The sequence below is a fragment of the Ceratotherium simum genome, chromosome 3, assembly GCF_057802395.1.
Source record: "Ceratotherium simum simum isolate JZ-2026a chromosome 3, ASM5780239v1, whole genome shotgun sequence".
Lineage (NCBI taxonomy): Eukaryota > Metazoa > Chordata > Mammalia > Perissodactyla > Rhinocerotidae > Ceratotherium > Ceratotherium simum.
In genome coordinates this window covers 28,532,503-28,552,783 of record NC_141902.1, presented here as the reverse complement: position 1 = coordinate 28,552,783, position 20,281 = coordinate 28,532,503, and the positions used below count along the sequence as shown (strand labels likewise).

Here is a 20,281-nt window from a genome sequence, read left to right as displayed (position 1 = left end):
ATCTATGTCACATGGCTATGTTTTGGTTTCTTTGTATCTTATATGTCTTATCTTTCAACAAAACCAATCACTTGGTGGGCAAAGACAATGTCCTAAGCCCCGTGTTCCTTGCAATGCTTAGTAAGATGCCTTGAATGGAATGCCGGCGGCAAATATTTGCCGTGTGATTAACTTTTTGACCAAGAGCTTTTGATCGGATGTGAGGGAAGTCAAGTTGCTGAATGAATCAGGGTGATAACAGGTGGGTTTGGCTGGTCTAGAGCCTGAGGGCATCCCGCGAGGCTTTTCGGAAGGTAAACTCTGCCCTGCTTTGAATATCATACCTGCCAGGTTCTCAGGTCCAGCAGGTAAACGGTCCCACTGGCAGTGCCCACAGCTGCTCTTTGCCCACTGGGAGAGAAGGCCACCGCTGTCGGGGATGAGGAAACTGCCAGAGACAGGCTGGAGCTAGAGAAAAATGGGAAGAAAGGGAGGAAATGAAGAATGAGGGGAAGGAAGTGAACAGGAATTCATTTTTGCATTTCTGTGACTGAATCTCCACTTGACTGTGACTCTGGTCTGTCCTTTATTCTCTAGTTTCAGAAAGAGCTGCCGCTTGCTCTCTGGGGGGTCATCAGGGTCTGGGGTCAAGGGTCTTACATTTGCTGGCCCCTCATGGTCTGGGGTTTGTTAAGCCATCGTAGCATGCGCTGGAGGTGCCATCGCTGGGAGAGCTGGGGGGCCTGGTGGCAAAGAGGTGAGTCCAGAGGCTGGTTGGCTGCCTGCTGGGGCAGGAGCAGGGGGTACTGGCTGAGGACTGGAGCCTGCTGCCTCAGGAAGGAGTGAAATACAGCAACGTCAGCCTCAGGAAGCTTCTGTCCCTCTTCAGGGACTGAGGAAGCTATAGAAGAGATGTAGAGTATCACTGGGGAGCCAGCCTGGACCCCCATTAACCCCAGCACCAAAAACAATTATATGGCATGTCTGACACGGTAAGTCTCGAAGTATGGCCCTCTGGCCCCACATGAGGAACAGCTGTTAAAAGGACAAAGCTTTGGGCCCCACTCCAGACCTAGGGAACAAGAATCTGGGGACCTGGAGATCTGCAATTTGAGGAAGTTTCCCAGGAATGTTTATGCTCACTGAATAAAGGTTGAGAACCTCTGGTCTAAGAAATCTAGGCAAAAGGTCTCCTGGGAGTCACTTGCTTACACACTTGGCATTCTCAACTTGGAATGGAAATTCAACTATTCTTTCTGTTACACCTCCCCAGGAGCAGGCCCCCCGTGAACACAACCAAGAGCCCCATATTTCAGAGAAGAAGCCATCCAGTGACTCATCTCACCATAGAGGGCATGGGCCTCCAGGAGCCGAGAGATCAGACCCAGTTCCAGGTGTGCAGCCATCACGTGGAGATTGGTGAGAAACTTTGCAAGAAGGCCATGGTTCTCACTCTGGACCTGGGAAGGTCATATGGAATTCATTAGGGACGTGAACAGGCTGATGAGGAGGGATAGTCTTGTCTTAGACCCTGCCTGTGCAACTGGGACCTAGACCTAGGAGCTGGGACAAAGGACCTGAAGGAGAAGGGCAGCAAAACTGAAAGGAGAAGCATAGAGGGAGTTTGGGAGGAGAGTAATTAATGGCAGTGGTGATGGTAGTGGTGGTCAAGGCAGAGAGGGGCCTCAGAACAGCCAAAGCAGTTGCTCGGGAGAAGGTGCCTATGGGATGTGAGGACTCACCAGGTGGTAAGGCAGGTCTCCCAGAGCCTCAGGAGGGCAACTTCGGAAGGTGTCTGAGGCATCGGGGTCACATGCCTTCCAGAGCTGAGCTGCAGGTGTGGTTATAGGAACAGACATTGAGACAGGCTCAGTGCCGAAGCATCTTCAAAGATCCCACCCCTCAGGTACAGCAAGAGCTATCCACCCACTGGGGTGGTAGACGAGGGAGACAGCTGATGGGGAGCACCAGTGGGTGGTCCTGGCCTCCAGGTCCAGGCCCCACACTCAGTGCCCCAGGGTTAAGCTGGACTGCAATCACCTGCGATGAAGATATGTGCCGTCTTCTCCAGCCCTCGCCTCTTTCCATAGCGACATTTGGCTGCTGTTCTCAGGGGACCATCAGGGAGGCAGAGCCGGGCACCAGGGCGCTCCAGGGGGCCCTCCCCCAGCAAACTGTCCTCGTGTGAGGGAAAGAAGGCAGGAGGGGAGAGGGAGGAGGCCTGTGAGTGAGCATCCTGGCACAGCTGTGGGCTCCATTCCCACCTCAAACAGTGGTAACTTGAGTGACAGCCCCTTCAAAATCTGGGAGACAGGTGTCAGGGGCTATATCAATGCAAGGGTGGGATGAAGAAAGATCTCATGGGGGCCAGCCTCAAAGACGGAAAGCACAGGAGGTCGATGCGAGCTCAGCTGGGGGCACCTGTACCTGTGCAGACTCTGGACAAGGTAGGCAAATGGGCCCCTGGGGTAGGGGTCCCCGCTGTTACCAGCAGCCACTGCTTCCTCCCAGGTCTTGGTCCCCATGGGAAGTATCCGCCATGCACTCAGCACACCATGCAGCTGGTCCATAGTCAGACCTGAAAACCAGAGCTCTCCGAGGTCCTCGCCAAACCACACAGCATACCCATCCCTGTGACACATGGTCCCTCCTTGCACTGCTCACTGAGACCCCAACTGAACCAAGGTCACCCTGAGCCCTTAGCCTTCCAAACCACCCCAAACACTGACCGCTACGTGTGACCTCAAGGGTGGCCAAGGCTTGGGGAAGGACATCGGGGCCATGCTCTTGCTCCAGGGTGCCCAGGATATGCTGCAGCAGCAGGGGGACAGTGGCGGGCAGCGTCCGGAGTCGCTCAGACACCTGGCAGAGGAGAAAGATGGGCTTCAGCCAGTGGGGTGGGGGGAGGATGAGAGCCAGCTTTGGTTGTGGGGAGTGGAGGGAGCAGCAGGAGAAGCCCTGGGAGGCGAAGAAAAAGGAAAGAGAAACGGGTGAGAGAGAAGAAGCAGGTACGGGCAAGGTGAGGATGTGAAACAGGTGATCATGACATGGCAAAGGATGAGGGGGAGAAGGCGAGGGATGGACAGGAAAGACGCTGAATGGAGAATGGGAAATGTGATTAGGACTTAGAAAATGGGGAGTGAGGATTTACACCCCCAACCGACCTGCTCATAGAGTGTGAAGAGCCTCAGGTGATCGGTGACCAAGCGCAGGTAGAGCGGCAGGGCTGACCCGCGTTTCACCAGCAGCAGCCGCATCTGAAGAGACTCACGGGACTCAGCATGGGGACCAGAGAGCCTGCCTACAGCCAGCCCTTGGCCCCCTGCCCACCATCCCAGCACCAGGACCACTGCAAGGTACCTCCTCCTCTGAGCGTCCCCAGCAGGCATCACCCAACAGCATCACCTTAGGACCCAGCCATCCCTTCCCTACACTGCTCTGCCCAGCCAGCCCCTCTTTCAGGGAAACCCCCAGGGCTCAGCCCCCACAACACGATAACCACAGCTTACTCCTCCCCTCAGCCAGACAGGCCCTGGGAGGCGGTTCACCAGGGGAAAAAGGCTGGGTGATATTATAAGGAATCACAGTTATCTTGTTAGCAACTTCCCCTGGCACAGAGTTCCTGAGAAAACAAAGGAGCAGGTCTGTGTAGGGCAGCGGGCAGCCTCAGCACCCTGGGTCCTCACAGCTCCCTGGTTCTCCCCCAACACCCAGTAGCCCAGGCCTAGATCCAACCTGGTTGTTAAAAGGCGACTCCTCCAGCCGCTTCCCGTACAGAGCCAGCTCCTCTCTCACCAGCCGGGCCCGAGCAGACGGCTCCAGAGCGCCCAGGGCTACCACATGGGCACTTTGGCTCTGCTCAAGGGTCTCCCCTAGGCTCGCGTCAGTAGACATGCTCAGCACCAGGTGCACCCGCTGTGACATTTGGGAAAAGGGCAGGGAGGTAGGAAGGAATAGGAGAGCAATGTTGGAGAGGCCCCGCTCCTCCTTACTGCATCCCACCCCCACCTCCTTCTCACACTCACCTGGGGAAGGGTCTTGGGGATCCAGTCTGAGATCAGCTGCCCATGCTGGTCCACCAACCTGTCGGCCCCATCGATGATCAGCACCAGGGTCTGGCCGGATTGCAGGGACTGAGCAGACTTGGGCAGCAGCCTCTGCTGCAGCTCCCACACGAGGCCCCTGCGTGGGGAGGGGAAGGACCAGGGTCAGTGGTGGAGGGAGGGGAGGGGTGGTGTCACGTGGCATCCACAAGGCTCGGCTAATGGGGGATACACACCGGTAGGTGTTGGGGAGGGCACTCGGCTCCTGCAGTTGGCTATGCAGATAGGCACAGAGGCGCCTGAGCAGGGTGAGGGCAAGACTCTGGTCAGGACGGGCCCCTGAAAAATGGAAGAAGACTAAGGGGAACACCTTGGCCCCAGCGGGAGCCTGCAGGGCTGACACAAGGGACGCCTGCAAGGAAGGAAACAGAAAACACAGTCACATTTTATGTGCACAAACTCCCTGTGCCCCACCTCCTCAGCCCTCCTTAGCCCACACAGTCCTTCCTCCCTCCTGCCAAGGCCTCTGAGACTCTGTACCAGGAAGGCAGTCTTGCCCTGTCCCGACTGCCCGGTCACCAGGCTCAGCCTCCCTCTGTGCAGCATTAGCTGCTGCACTGTGTCCTGAAGGAGACGTGGTCGGGCAGGACTCGATGGCTTCTGCAGCTGCTGAAAGGTGGTCTGGACCAAGTCATCATCTGGGATGGACACTGGCTGTTCCAGCTGGGCCCCAGGCTGAGGACACATGGGGCATTGATTATCCATGATTCCATGCTCCTCAGGACCCCCAGGCCTAAAACTCACAGAGCCCCCACCAAGTTACTTCCCACCCAGAACTACACAGACCACCCTAACCCCTCTCCATTCCCCTGGCTACCAGTGCTCCAGCTGACCTGTAGGTAAAGCTTCTGGATCATATTCCACACATCCTGCAGAACCAACTGCCCAAACTCCTCCAGCCCCCCAACATAGGGCCGGCCAGCTGACACACCACCCCACTCACAGGGGTATCTGTGGGCAAAGCAAGTACAAGCAGAGTCACAGCAGACCCGGCTCTCTTCACCACATCTCTCTGTGCAGGGGCTCTCTATCTCTCCCAGCTTACCTGCGACAGGTAATCCCTTTCTGTCTGCTCAGGGAGCTCTTCAGTTCTGAGATTCGATGTGCAGCCTCTTCAGACTCAGAAGTGAAGTCAGATTTCCAAGCATCTGGCACAGAGCTGAACACCAAAGATACCCCAAGAGTGGGGCTGGACTCAGACCCCAGCCTCTCTCTACCCCCAAGCACAGACCTGGCTGTAGGTCCCAGAAACTCCTCAAGTGGAGATCGCCTGACTTCAGCTGCAGGGCTGATTTGGTGCTGCAAAGGCAAGCTCTCTGAGCCCTGTTTCTCTCTTCCAGCTCCCCCACCCCTATACTCTGAATGCTGGGGAGAGAAGACACGGCCACTGAGCCTGTCGGGCCTTCTGTGGAGAGCAAGGCCCGGAGGCAACAGAAGGTACCTGAGGAAGCTGGAATCCCGGAAGTAGATGAGAGCTTGGGCAGACGGCTGCAGGCGTAGGCCCCGATCCAGGAACTGCATCACCTCCATCTCTGTCACAGAGCGACCTGAAGGGTACTGCTGGGCCTGCAGGAAGAGACAGAGAACAGGCACGTCCAGTCCTAGGTCACGCTAACCCCTCCCTCGAGACGTGCCAAGACCCCAGGGCTCCCTCATCTCAGTAACGTTCCTCTTTCCCTCCAGACACGAGCCAATAAAACGTAGCTAATAGCTAACATTTATTGAATGCCTGTCATGTGTTGAGCATTTTTAAAAATAGATCTCTAATTCTCATAGTAACCCTGCAAGGTAGACATCACTTTTCTCTTTAATATATGGGGAAGTTGAGGCTAGGTTAGGATAAGCCATTTCCCACAAAGCCACACTATCTGTAAATGACAGAAAGAAGATCAGAACCCAGATCCCTCTGATGGCAAAACGTAAACAGACCTACCTCCTACCTCTTGCATCCTTGGCCAACCCAGAGGTATTTCACAAAGGAATTCTCTCATCTAGTACTTGGCCACTCACAGAACCTCTGCTTGTGTTTCACTTGAAGTCTCAAGGACCTGCCCGCTCACAGTCCCGGAGTTCCTGACAGACATGGCTTCTCACCACCCCTGCCCCAACCTTGGTTTCCTCCCCAGACCCTGCTCCAACCTTGGCCTCTGCCTTACCCAGCGGAAGTGAGGATGGTCAGGGAGGTTGTAGCTGGGGGGAACGTAGCCATAGCGGGAGCCCAGAATCCCCACAAACAGCTGCGAGTTCTCCACCTCCCCGAGGCACACTTCCAGTTGTCTGCAGGCACGGTTATGGGGACACCATATCAGGGACTATAGGCACGAATGGGGAGGTGGGGCCCTGCTCACAACTGAGTAAAGTGAAGGCAGGCTGCTCTTGTTCACATCCAAGGAGCACCCCTGCCCTCGGCCTTCAGCCGTTCTCACAGCCCCAACCCTGCCCACCTCAGTTCTACCACTCGAGCCCCTCATCCCTGACTCAGCCCCTCCTCTCTGTGGCCCCCACACCTGTTCCTACGAGTCTCCTCCTCGGTGATGCCCCAGCGCAGGTCAATAGTGTGAAGGCTGATGCGGTGAGGGGCCACCCGGGCCTGCAAAGCTGGCAGCACAGACCTCAGCAGCAAGTCCCGCTCCCCGTGCATGTCCCGGAAAGTGGAGGAAATGAAAAGCCGGATGCTGCGCCATCTGGGGGGATGTAGAGGGCTGGGCTCGGTCTCAGGATCAGCCCCACAACCCAATTCCACAGACATGGCTGTGACTGCCCTTCAGCACTGAGCACAAACCAGGTAGGATGGCTAGCAGGCCTCCAGAGAATAACCTGCTCAAAGCCTCAACTGCAGAGCCCTGGAAATTAACCCCCCCTTGCCATTTCTCATGCACCCCTCCTTTGTCAGCTAATAATTATTATGCACATACTATTTGCCCATGGAACGCTCATGCAAACACTGTGAGGTAAGCACAATCATTATCTCCACTTTACTGATCAAGAAACTACAGTTTTAAGAAATTAAGCAACTGGCCCAAGATTCAAGCTACTATTTGGCAAAGCTAGGATGAGAAAGCCAGAGCCTGTACTCCTTAGCCTTCTGCCTGAGCCCTGGCTACATGTTCACGGTGCCTGCTGCCGGCCTCACATTCTAATCCCTTTCCTCAGAAGAGAAAGGTGCACGCTCACAATCTGACAATTTCCTGTGTCCGAGAAACCCCTGCCTGAGAAAGAGGAAGCACACCTCAGTGAATAGAACAAGCAGCATTTCAACAGCCAGAATTTCAGTCACCTGAGTTTTTCCAGGTTTTTCTGGCAGCACCCCAGCCCTTCCTATTTCACAAAGGCAAAGAAACACAGACTGACCCAGGCTGGGAAACAGGAGCCAAGGGGCTTAGAGTATTCTCTTCCAGTGGCCGGAGAGATGGGGCCTCTGTCTTTCCTGGGGGTGGTGGAATCTTGACTATTTTGTCCATTTGGCCCACATGTTCTAGAAGACGGGAAGCCCCACGCTCTGCAATGAACCTGACATAAATAGTGACAAAATAAATGAGAGCAGAATACTAGAGTCAAAATCAGGAAGGTCTTCCAAGGGGGCAAGGGACAAAGGTATGGCTCAGTTACATCACCCAGTCAACTAGAGCTCCTTAAGCAGGGCACCATAAGCAGTGACTATAGACTTAAAATAAACGAGGGTGCAGAGCCACAGGAATGAAGGAACAGAGAAGAAATGCAGCTCTAGCCCCTCCTGCTGTGCATGGTTATCACAGGCTTTCTGTTGGGCCAGGGGCAACGGGGCTGGGTGAAGGTGTAAACACTAAGGCCATCCTAGTCTGGGCTTGATCAGCTCTGTACTAGCCAGGAAAGCTCCCTGGAGGAGGAGGAATGTGCACGAGGCTTCCTAGTAGGAATCGGGGGCAATGGGTGGCATCCAAATGAAAAGACAGGGGAGAACACAAGTAAATGGGAAGGCTAGCAGTAGAGAGAAAGACAAAGTAAAAAGATTTATGTAAATTTGGCATAAATAAATAAATTTGGCATGGGGTTTTCTCTGGATCAAGAATGGAACAGAGGCCACAGAGAACGAATAGAAGTAATGTGACCAACCCTTGAGTTGTTCCCTTAAAAGCAAACAGTGCAATCTCCCAGGTCTCCTTTTCTTCTTTCCTACTAGATGTAATATAAAAATGATGGCTGGAGCTGGAGCAACGATCTTGAACCACGAGGTGGAAGCAAAATGTTTGAGGATGGTGGAGCGATAAAATAGAAGGTGTCTAGGTCCCTGTAACACTGTGTTGTTGCTATGCCTAGACAGCGGTAAAAGAGGAATAAACTTTTATCTTGCTTAAAAAAGGAAGTGAATGGAGTAGAGGCCACAGATAATCTCTGAAAGATGTTCTAACAAAGCCCCAAACCCCTTCGGTGCTCGTCCTGTACTCACTTCAGTATCCCATCAGTACAGCCTAGGAGTGTCACATCATTGGGATTGGCATCTGAAAATCTGGCAAAGGAAGAAGCAGCACTCTCCATCAGAAACAGTGCCAGGAACACAGAGTCACTGCCCCCTAACACCCTAGGACGGACACCCCACCTCTGCACTTTCAATAGGGATATGTGCTAGGCTGGGGCCGGGGTGGACCTCCCACAGGGGTTTAGAGCTAGGCTGAAGACTTCAGAGAAGGTTCTAGCACTTAAAGTGCAATAGACCTAAGAGGCAGAGATGCGGAGGTGCCTGGCAAGTGGGAGTGTCCCACGCTTCAGTAGGGTAGAGAGGAAATACGGATCACTATAGTCTGGCACTGAGCAAGGAGTGTGAGCATCCTTACATGTAATATATCCTTTTTAGGCAAACACCAACAAAGAGGCACTTGGAATTCACATGCTGCCAGAAAAGCTGTTTGGCCTCATTTATCAGTCTGTCATTCAAAATGTGGCCAAAGAGGATGACCCTGTCCACCTGTAAGATGAAAGGGGATGGGCTGAGACAGGGGGACAGAGGGATAAAAGAGACGCTAAAGAGCTCAGGACATCAAGAGAAGAGATCTCTGAGGATTGGGGGATTGAGAGAACTCTGAGAGGGATGGAAACTGCCTCTCCTGAGACCATCAGGATGGGGGAAGCCACTTCACCCTGACTTGGAGGGCCATCAGAGCAGAGGGTAGGGAGGGGCAGCCAGGTGCTATAGCTGGCTCCTTCAGGCTCACAAGAGCTGACTGCCAAATCTTTAGGAATTTTGTGAGCTAGCTGTTAAATGTGGCCACTATTAAATTGTATAAACTGACAATTAAATAAACTCTATTAAAAGCAAAGGTAATAAATAGTCAAAACTCATCACTTCCTAATTATTTTACCACATTTTACCATTATCTATTCTTGATCTTATTAACATCTACTTTATCTGTATTGTGGAACTACTATATAAAAGTGCACTACTGGGCATCTCTTCCCCACTCTGTCTTCACTGACATCATGTTGGTCACTTGAAATCAGCCATGGAAGGAGTATTTACACCATGGAAATTAGCAAATGCTATTAACGATGACTTATTTTTCCAGACTGCTGGTTGATTAACATTTACCAGCACACCATAGGGTAGGGAGTTGCAGGCAGCAGGGAGCTGACCTGGGTACTGCACAGAGTTTGAAAGGTTAGCTTTGAGAAATGAGATACATCAGTTGTGGAGGAAAATGTGGGGGAGGGAGGGTTTCTGGGGGACTAGGCAGTACTCACAGGGACCCTTTGGGCAGCCAGAGACAGCAAGTACTTCCCAAAAGTATCCCGGGAAAATTCATAATAATTTCCATCCAACTCCTGAAGGAAAGAGGCTCAGGTTACGTGGTTGCATGGAAGATGATCAATAAGCAACAAATATCATAGTCTGCTTGGGAAACCTTCAGAACTGTGTACATCTAGGCCTTTCCTGACTATTCAGGCTGTTCCCAGGCCTGTGTCCATTCATATATTTTGCCCAGTGGGGGTGGGTGCCTGACCTGGACTTGGGCCTGGAGGTCGATGGCAGTCTTCAGGATACCTTCTTCTGCCTTAAGCACAGCGGTCTTCAGAGTGCCGCCTCCGCACAGCAAGAGATCCGCGTGCTCTGCCCGCGCGATCATCATTCCCATCAACAGCAGCACATAGTTCAGGGGGGGCTGATTGGACAAGCATCAGGATACAATAAGGCTCCCCTATTTTGGAATCCACTCTTGCCCATCCAGCCCTGGAGGCCAAACACCTCCATTGGCTAGAGAAAAGGGGACAAAATCCTCAGTTACGAGGGGACAGCTTCAGCAGCCCTCAGGAAGAGCTGATGGGGAGGGAGGTGGAAAGGGGCCAGATTCAACCCAAATTCTGCCCAAATTCAACAATGGGATGTATGGAGGTGAAAGTGAGACATATTTGAGCGACAGAAATTTAGAGAAGATTAAATACCAGCCAAATGTGCAATGTTAGTACTATAATCCATGAACAGGCTTGAGACCACATTCTAGGAATTGTTCCTAGGAACCAAGGTCTGATACTAGGAAGCAAATGCATGTCATTTATCTCAGTTCTGCATGCTTGTTTGTAAGAACCAGGACTGCGAATAATACCTCTCAGGATCCCCAGCATCCTACCAACACCCCACCTTTTTATTTTTTTTTACCCCTTGTGGGTTGCTCTTGGGACAGAGCTTGTCTGCATCAGCATCTGTCATATAGACCAAGAGGGTGCGTCCTGGCAGCGGGGGCAGGCTGTGCTTCACGGAGAGGTTCACAGCTGTTTCCAGGGCCTGTCGATACCGAGCCAGCATCTCACTGTCATATTTACACTGTCTGTAAGCAGGAAAGACAGAGACAGAAGGGCTCAGGGGCTTCTCTGTTTGCCATCTTGTGGCAGGTAGGAAGATGAGAACTTGCCACTCAAGGACTGAGTCTTCACCCCTCTCCACAGCCCACTTCCAATGCTGGTAGAGACAACTGGGACAGAGCTTCCCCTTGTCCCCACTCTATGGGACTCCTCCATTCTCAAGGCTGGAGAGGAGAAGGCTTCTGTAGACTCACTCTCTGAAATCGCTTGCCATGCTTACCATATCAATCCACGCTTACTTCATGAGGCAAGATTTTACTGCTACATATTTTTAAATTGTATTTTAAAGAACAAATACTAACTCCTTACTCTGAAAACTGGCAATTAAAGGAGAAAGAGTTGAACATTCATCTCATCTTTCCAATACAATCTCTATGTCAGGGTAACTAAATAGCTTTAGTTGATTAGGGAGGTTCTTTTTAGAACGCCAGCTAATAAATGTGGGAAATGACAGAAATCCCCCATTCTGCAACTGCTAATGAAACAATTGGTTCAGGCAAAGATCATCAATGGACGAACCATTAACTTTATGTGGAGAGATCAGGCAATCATCACCTAAGAGCACTGATCAATCTTAGCATCACTATGAGTGGGACCACCAGACTTTTTGTGACTCCTCATCCTGTATCCTATTAGGAGGCAAAAAATGTCTGGTGGTCTCACTCATAGTGTACAAAGGATCACCTATAAAATATTCTTGCAGGAAAAAAAGTTAAATCTGAATCTATTCAAGCCTTTAGAGTTAATGCTCAGGGCACATGAAACAGAGAATCAAGTTAGATGACACCACAAGGAAGTAGACAAATCTAGAATGTGGGACATTCTGTGGGAACCCTGAACCTGGTTTCCACAGCAAGTCAAAGGCATGAAAACAATTCAAAAATTAAAAAAGATTTAAGAGACTTAATAACCAAATGTAATGTGTATGCCTTGTTTGGATCTCGATTTGAATATAACTGTAAAAATGATACTTTTTGAGACAAAACTGAGAAATAAGAATATAGACTAGATAATAAATGATAATACCAAGGAATTATTTTCAGTTTTCTTAGGTATATTAATGACATTCTGATTATAAAAGAAAATGTCTGCTTGAAGAGACACAAGAGAAGTAGGGAGGGGTGAAATAAAATGTGTCATATTATTTGGTATTTGTTTTTAAAAAATCTTCAAAAAAAAAGGAAAAAAGAAAAAGAAGAAAGGGATCAGGAAAGTATGGTAAAATCTAGATTATCATTGAATATGGCCATTACAGTTTTATGGGTGGCCATTATACTATTCTCATTATTTGTGTGCATGTTAAATTTTTCATAAAAATTTTTTTAATCTAGAGAATTCAGTAGTCTCTACCAGTGCCATCCAATAGAATTAAATTACAATTAATGACATTAAGTTAAATTAAAATTATACATGTAATTTAAAATTTTCTAGTAGCCATATTAAAAAAGGTAAAAAGAAACAGGAGAAATTAATTTAATATTACATTAATTTAACCTAATATATACAAAAATATTTTCATTTCCACTGGTAATTAACACAAAAATTATAAACGAGATATTTTACAACCGTCTTGATTCTGTCCTCAAAATCCAGCACCATCTCAGTTCTGGCCAGCCCCATTTCAAGTATTCAGTAGCCACATGTGGCTAGTGGCTACTTTACTGGCAGCAAAGGTATACTGTTTGGACTGTGCCCTGGGCTTGATTCTTAATGGCCCTGTGTTCAGTCACTGACTCAGTGATTCAGGAGATTCCCGGCCACTGAGTCCTTCTGGAAGGTTAGAGGAGCCCTGCTTTTGTCTTGAATGAAAATGAATGAAGATACTGTGGAAGCATCTGAAAGGATAGAGTACGGGGACTTCATTAAGCTTACAGAACAGGTGTGATGTCTGTCTTTGAGCCTGCTTGATGATAACTATCTTTATATGTATCAAAAGAAAAAAGAAAGTGAATGGGGCAGAAAATACACAGAGAGAGACCAAAAGAAAAACAAACACACAACACAGAGAAGAAAAAGAAAGAAAAACGCGAACCCGAGTAGAAGCAGAGAGGACACTAGCATGCACTAAGAAAGAGAAAGGGAGACGCTACCCAGACTCACGGAATCCACGGAAACCAATAAAACAATCACAGACAGTAGACAGGAGGCCCGAACATAGATTTTGTTTCATGATCTCTCTATAGGACAACGTTAAAGACAAGGTTTCTTGTGCAAGAGACGATTGGAACCAGGCAAGTCTGAGCCATTGGGATGACTGACAAGCTTGCCTTAATGGAATAAAAGTTGGGGTTCCCAGGTGACTCCCAAGCCCTGTCAGGGTGCCTCTTGTGCCCACCCTTTGCTCCCAGGCAGCACACACGCACACACGCATATACCTGGCTCTGTGTATTTTCCACTTCTCCCGCTTGAGCTGCTCGTACATGACAGGCATCATCATTGCTGCCCGAAGTTCCTGACGACTTGGGTTGCAAAGTTGCCTCTGATAGGCGTGCCTCTTGACATGTCTTGAGTTTCTAATCATTATCCGCCTCATCAGTTTTGTGTTGGAAGGAAATGGCAATGCTGTGTGGCAAGAGGTAAATATCTGAGTCAGGCAGCTTCTATTCCCTCGTTTTGTCTTCCCATCAGTACCCGTCCTGCGCCCCCACCCTTGGGGCTGACATGTGTCTGACCTCTGCCCACCCCACGCCCCGACACAGGAAGGCAAGAGGCTGAAAAATCCCAGCGCTGCTGTCTCGTCTATTCTCAGACAAGAGAGACAAACAGGAGTTGGAAGAAGAGCGATAATACCTTTATTTTTGAGCTGAGCCTCAAGGTCATTGATAGAATCATGGGCATTAAGAAATCTGAACGGAAATTGCCGACTGTGAATCACCGATTTCTGAAAAGCAAGGTGAAAAGCAGAGGTGAGGAAGGACAAAATGGATATTAGAGAAGAGATACAGAGAAAGGGGGAGAAGATTAAAGAAAAAAGAAAGTCGTCATGTGAGAATATGAGAAGAGGTAAAGAAGAAAGGAGAGGAAGTAACAGAAAGAGCCTGTTTCTTTTATATCAGAGTCCCTCTGAAGTCAGTTAAATCACAGAAGTGCCTCTTCTTGGGAAGTCACTGATCTCAGAAAATATAAAGGAAAGTTCTTATACTGTAATCTCTCAAAGAGCTGATGAACCCGTAGACCTGCATCCCCCACTCTACCTGTATCTTCATACCTGTTTACAGCCCACATGGAAACAGCGTGGCGGCCATGACCTTCCCCAGCCACTAGGAAAAGCCTGGCTACCTGCCCCTCACACGTACCGCATGCTGGAGTCTCTGGAGGACAAGCTCGTGGTGGCGGGCACTGATTCCAACCCGCAGCAGGTTGCACAGATTCCGAAGCATGGCCATGAAGGGAAGCTTCCCATTGTCTGTGGAAGGTCAGGCGTAGGGTGAGAGAAGCAGATGGAGGATGAGTGAGGGAGGTCAGAACCCGGGCAAGAAGCTCAGAGGCCATGTAGAAAACTCAAGATGAGGGAGTGAGGTGCTTACATACGATCTACCCTACTCAAAATGTTTTAAAGGTCTGAAAAAATAGAAACAGGGCGGCCTGAAGTTTGGAGCAAAATTTATACAACACCGTCTATGGGATGGCTGTTTCAAAAAACAACTTAGGTTATAACTTTCTCTGTCGGCTCCAGTCCTGAGATTGGGCTCAACTGGCAAAATATATTCTCTAATCTAGAATAGTGATTTCCAAACTTTTTAGATGGCTAAAAGACAAATTTCCTAGTGTAAGTTTATCTATAAATTGTATACATGTAGTACAATAATAAGTTAATATTTCAAGGCAGAATACACCCTTAAGGTAAGGTTCACCATTAATAATAGTGAGTGTAAATCCATATTTCAAATAGTCTTCTTGATACTTTTTAAGTTTTCTAGCAAACTTCTCGCAACATATGATTAAATAGCCATTATTTTTCATTTAAATATAGGTGAAAAAGATTTGCACTGAAGCAGAATTTCACCTGTCACTCTCTTATTGTTTGCTTGTCCCTGTGATATTAGTATTATCTTCATGTCATAGTTTTTAAAAAATAATCTTTTTAAGGCTTATGTCAACTTTAGAGGGTTAGTTTGGTTAATACTGAATAATAATTCTAAATCCATTTACAATTCGAAGTTAAGTTGCAATAAGTCACATTATGCAGAAACCAAAAAGAGTGAGGAGGCACCACCAATGGCCTCATATTATGGAACTCCTACCCAATAAAGCTCAACTATCATATGTGTGACACATAACCATATACCATATGGACAAAGTGACTAGAGGGGTTCAATCTGTAGAGTGAATATTGGAAAACTTCTTTCTTTCTTTAGATAAAGGCAAACGTAAATAGAACGTGGGATATTTTTCCTGGGTACCCCCAGTGGTTCACTCAGATCACTTTGGAGACCAGGCCTGTCAGCTCCCCAACACAGACACACATCCCAGGCACTAGCCTACACTATCAGCAGCTTTCATCAGGAGAGCAGTGGGGCCTTTTTTTAAGACAATGTAAGTCTTATTTGAATTATAGCTAGAAGCCTTCAGGCTTCTGGAAGCCCTGGGGTTCTCCAGTCATGATTCTGATTTGCAAACTGTGTAGAACAACAAGGTTGTGTACAGAGTGTAAATGAGGTGTGACAACTGATGAATTATTGTGTCCTTTGTCAACTCAAAAGTTTTTCTCAACCGTTGCTATGTATGAAAGGTTTTCTAGATCATTTTGATAAGAACTTAAGTCCAATATCATATTTATGATACTAGAAAATAAATTAAATTTTTATCCTGTAGATTGAGAAATTCAGTGATTTCATTCCAAAAAATTGTTGATGAGTTATTAATGAGCCCTGTGGTCTCCAAAGAGAAGTCTGTATATCTAATTACATTTTACTTTATATTTTATGCTTATATTTATATTTTTTCATTTATATTTACTTTATATTTATATTTACATTATTATATTTTATGTATTCCCTAAAGTACATAATTTATTAGTGCATGTATAAAATTTTTTAAAATACATATACATATACTTTGGTATATTCCAAAAATTTTTTTTAATATATGATCAAAAAACTGCATTAGAGACCACTGCATTAGACTATGGGCATTTGTCTCAGCCAAAATAAATGACACAGTTTTAATTTTTAGAAGGAGGAAGTGGAGATGATGCATACTAGAATAATCCACACATACTGGCTGCCATCCAGGACCTTTGATCCTCCTCCACCCAATGTTGAATCAAATACAGGGGAAGAGGTTGTCAAGCATACGTCAGTGTGCGTATGTGTGTGTTTTGTTTCTTTGTTTGGTTTTGGTGAGGAAGATCAGCCCTGAGCTAACATCCGTTGCCAATCCTCCTCTTTTTGCTGAGGAAGATTGGCCTTGGGCTAACATCTGTGCCCATCTTCCTCCACTTTACATGTGGGACGCCTGCCACAGCATGGCTTCATAAGGGGTGCATAGGTCTGCACCCGGGACAGAACCCACAAACCCCAGGCCGCCAGAGCGGGGCACGCAAACTCAACCACTACACCACCGGGCCGGCCCCCGTATGTGTGTGTTTTTAATTCCCAGGTGATTCTGACGCATACATCCCCAGCGACAACCACACAGTGAGAGCAGTAATAAGCAGCTGCGTAATTCGGGTTTCTGAGCAATCGAGCTTCTGAAGCTCCAGAACACGAAGTCTACACAACTCAAACGGTCAAAAGGTCTACAATTAGACATTTTTCAACATAAAGAGGTTGACTTTAAATTTTCAAAGATGAAAGAGAAAGTAAAAGAAAACAAAATGGAACAGAAAGAGACTTCTATAGTTAAAAATAAACTAATGAAAACACAGAGAGAAGAAGATTGAAAGTAACTTGGTCCTGCCCAATTTGAATTTTGTTTTTCTTTATCAGTGTGGGCAAGTGACTGAAAATGTCTATATCCTAAATATTTGTTTCTGTGGAGATTCCAATATGCCATGGGCCAGTCCTACCTTGTTTGGATGAGTTACACAGATGTTAATACAATCAGAGAGAAGGTACCACTGTCACCATGCTGTTGATGAAGGTTTGTGTACCACCTAACCACATCTGGACTAATGATCTACCTATGATGCCAATGCTACTCAACACAGGCACCACTGTCCACTTGCTGTGGTCAATGGTAGACCTCATAAATCCAATCACTTTTAGTGACGTAACTACCAGGCAAGAGAATAACTGCATCATGCCATGGAAATCTTCTAGTCAGGGTCCAAAATGTAGAGGCATGAATGGCAAAGAGAGGAAGGGAGTACGATGGTCAAGGTTACTCTACCGATGAGCTCTTCCCAGACGGAAGCTTTGTTCCCCCGCAAGCTCAGCTCCCGCTCCCAGGTCTCTGGCTGAGAGAGCTTCATCCGCTTCCCAGCTCTGCTAGAATCCCAGGGCCCAGGGAGGTGACTTCGAGAAAAGGCTTGTAGGTTGGAGGGGTATCTGGGACAGAGGAAAAGTTTATCACTTCAAAGCCAGCTGAAAATAACACAGAAAAGGAAAGGTGAGTCAGTCAATGCCAGTCAGTCATGTTTACAGGCCATGTCTGCCCAAACTAATGTTGCTGGGGTTGAGAACATCAGGGATTGGGGCCATGGATGCTGAAAAGTCAAGGGGTTACCCAGATGGAATGTACGTTCAGGTGTATCTTCTCACTTGTAGCCCAGCAGGGCTTGCACGTGCTGGGCAGGCTCCTTGATATGCAGTCTCTGTACCAACTTCTTCAGGGTGAACCTTGGCTGATTCTTTTTCTCTGGCACTGCATTGTAGGACGCCTCAAACTGCAGAAATATCCCCAAGTCCCACAAGGGTCACTCAATCTATGACCATGAACACTTTCTTCAGAAAGCAGAACCTAAGACCATCCTATACCCATGAGGTAATTTCTTTCCCCAAAGTAGATCTGGGTGAAGAGTAGGAACATGAGGTAAAAACATCCAGTAACAAGAGCCCCTGTGGTAAGCATAAGATAGTGGCTCTTTGTGGTCACTGTGTTTCATTTACACAAGACTGAGCTATCAATGGTTAACAGAGGATGATTGGCTTTTGAAGAACAAGATGGGGATAGAACCAACAGAGAACACCTTGCTCTTAGAGAGAGGGAAAGGGAAAAGAAGCTCTTATTTAAGTCACTGAGACTTGGAATAGGTAAGTGGAGGCATCAGCACAATGCAGGCTGTGAGGAGTTAAAAACTGCAAGAAGTTGCCCCTCAGAATCTTCTATGGTAGAAGAGCTAAGTGTGGGATATATTAAGGAAGAAGAGAAAACATCAGTTGATCAACTGAGAATGGTTTTTTTTGTTTTTTTGTGAGGAAGATCAGCCCTGAGCTAACATCCATGCCAATCCTCCTCATTTTTGCTGAGGAAGACTGCCCCTGAGCTAACAACCGTGCCCATCTTCCTCCATTTTATGTGGGATGCCGCCACAGCATGGCCTGACAAGCAGTGTGTCAGTGCGTGCCCTGGATCTGAACCCGGGCCACCAGCAGCGGAGCACGCGCACTTAACCGCTAAGCCATGGGGCCGGCCCAGAGAATGTGTTTTCTTGTAATACTAATATACATTTTTCTAATAATCTATTTTAATGACGATGATGGTGACAGCTAACACTTATTCAGTGCCAGGTATTGTTAGAAATACTTTAAATATAGTAACTGATTTAATTCTCACAAAAACCCAATGAAGTAAGTACTGCCCTTGCCCACATTTTGTATCTGAGGAAACTGAGGCAAGAGAGGCTAAGTCATTTGGCCAAGGTTGCATAGCCAGCAGGTGGTGGTGGTGGCTGTGGTGGGATTCAAACCCCGGTGATCTGAATCCAGATTCTATGCTCTTAACCACTAAGAGCAGTGCCTTCTTTGTCATTAATGTAGAAAAATTTTGTTTGGTGTGTTTTTAAAACTTCCTATGGAAAGTAGATATTTCATAATGTTTTTATCTCACTTGTCCAGCTGGACATGCCACCTGTCAGTAAAGTATAATACCAAGAGGAGCAAAATGGGAAAAAAAAGGAGCCTTTCCAAATGGTCTCAAAACCTGACCCCATAATCACAGCTGAGAAGTGCCCAGGCATGTGCTATTAGTAACAATATACTATTAGTATTTCTAAACCTAACAGAATTCCTGTTCCAAATATTAGTTGAGAAAGATTGCACATGCACATATAGAAGCCCAGTATAAGGCACTCACCTTCTTCTGTTCATCTATAAGAGGCTCAAGGCACTTTGGCAAATGTCGTGTCTCAGAAAATGGATGCTCTGTCTTCTGCAGGGTCAGGAGAAGTAGTTTCAAAAAGAGAAATGGAGGCTGTCCCTGGAGAGACCCATTCCAATAGCCCCAAAGGCCCATCTCTACCAAAAAGGGGGCCAGCCAGGAAAGAGGCAGGCCCTGCCCTCTCTGCCCCCTGAGCTCTACCCAGGTCCTCTGCCTTTCTCTGACTCCCTTTGTTCCGGGTGGTAGGAACACGTCAGATGCTTAGTGTGGGACCCCCTGGGGGTCAGCATGTTCCTTCATCCCTCCCTTTCCAGAGAAAAGGGGCCTGGGCTGTGAATGACCAGGGTTGAGGGAGGGACTGACCGGAGGGCGGGGAGGCCGGCGGGGGCGACTCTTGGCCCGGTGCTTCCTAGGGTTGTACTTAGCCAGTTGGTACTCATCAAACTGGGCAAACTTGTCAGTCATAGCAGCACGCAGGCAGGCGGGCAGCGGCACCAGCCTGTTCTCCTCTCCTTCAGCCAGGCTCTGTCAGAGAGAGAAGAGACCATCAGGAGGGAGACCCAAACAAACCCTCCAAAACAAAACAAGACCACTCTGTGGGGTTACATGAGAGCACAGAACAGGGAACAAGTCCCAACCTAGCTCTAAAATTACAATTTCTGTGGTACTGGGCCCGTCAGCAGACTTCTCTGATTCTTGTTTTCTTCACTGTAAACACGAGGACCAGAATAAGACCAATTTTTCTCAAACTGCAGCCCAGCCCTTCTCCATCATATTCTCCCTGTTGGGCAACCCAGCCTGTACAGGGAGGAGCTGTCCTGTCTGTCCTGCCAGAGGTGAGGCCAAGCTATCTGAGAACGTTTTCCAGGGATGCAGCGAGCAAAGGAGAGGGAACCAAGTGAGGACCAAAGCTCAGGAAAGTGAGTGCCATACCTGGTAGAACTCAGCTACCTGGATCCAGTCAGAAGGTAGTTGGACAATGGCACAGAAATATCGTCGCAGGTGGGGGCGGCAGACTGGCAAGAAAGCAGCAATGGCCAAGACTTTGTTGGCCACATCCCGGAGGTTCAGCTGCTGCCTGGTGTACAGAGACGCCTAGGGCACAG

At 48.1% G+C, this 20,281-nt stretch overlaps 1 protein-coding gene across 1 annotated transcript in view; it reads right to left on the bottom strand.

Annotated features, from left to right (window-relative positions):
• TEP1 (telomerase associated protein 1) overlaps positions 1–20,281 on the bottom strand; it is a 36,590-nt gene that overhangs the window by 9,707 nt on the left and 6,602 nt on the right. Inside the window, exons 5-35 of the mRNA XM_004421317.3 lie at positions 20,109–20,270; positions 19,539–19,700; positions 19,152–19,226; positions 17,618–17,742; positions 17,247–17,404; positions 14,210–14,319; positions 13,704–13,794; positions 13,289–13,475; positions 10,711–10,879; positions 10,058–10,216; positions 9,798–9,878; positions 8,894–9,024; positions 8,509–8,568; positions 7,434–7,592; positions 6,590–6,766; positions 6,239–6,359; positions 5,524–5,648; positions 5,128–5,241; positions 4,916–5,033; positions 4,563–4,757; positions 4,259–4,434; positions 4,005–4,161; positions 3,715–3,894; positions 3,144–3,236; positions 2,709–2,841; positions 2,407–2,557; positions 2,020–2,153; positions 1,722–1,810; positions 1,325–1,439; positions 640–880; positions 324–447 (exon numbers count right to left, since the gene is read on the bottom strand). Of these exons, the coding sequence (XP_004421374.1) occupies positions 324–447; positions 640–880; positions 1,325–1,439; positions 1,722–1,810; positions 2,020–2,153; positions 2,407–2,557; positions 2,709–2,841; positions 3,144–3,236; positions 3,715–3,894; positions 4,005–4,161; positions 4,259–4,434; positions 4,563–4,757; positions 4,916–5,033; positions 5,128–5,241; positions 5,524–5,648; positions 6,239–6,359; positions 6,590–6,766; positions 7,434–7,592; positions 8,509–8,568; positions 8,894–9,024; positions 9,798–9,878; positions 10,058–10,216; positions 10,711–10,879; positions 13,289–13,475; positions 13,704–13,794; positions 14,210–14,319; positions 17,247–17,404; positions 17,618–17,742; positions 19,152–19,226; positions 19,539–19,700; positions 20,109–20,270 (4,272 nt within the window). The remainder of the gene's footprint in view (positions 1–323; positions 448–639; positions 881–1,324; positions 1,440–1,721; positions 1,811–2,019; positions 2,154–2,406; positions 2,558–2,708; positions 2,842–3,143; positions 3,237–3,714; positions 3,895–4,004; positions 4,162–4,258; positions 4,435–4,562; positions 4,758–4,915; positions 5,034–5,127; positions 5,242–5,523; positions 5,649–6,238; positions 6,360–6,589; positions 6,767–7,433; positions 7,593–8,508; positions 8,569–8,893; positions 9,025–9,797; positions 9,879–10,057; positions 10,217–10,710; positions 10,880–13,288; positions 13,476–13,703; positions 13,795–14,209; positions 14,320–17,246; positions 17,405–17,617; positions 17,743–19,151; positions 19,227–19,538; positions 19,701–20,108; positions 20,271–20,281) is intronic.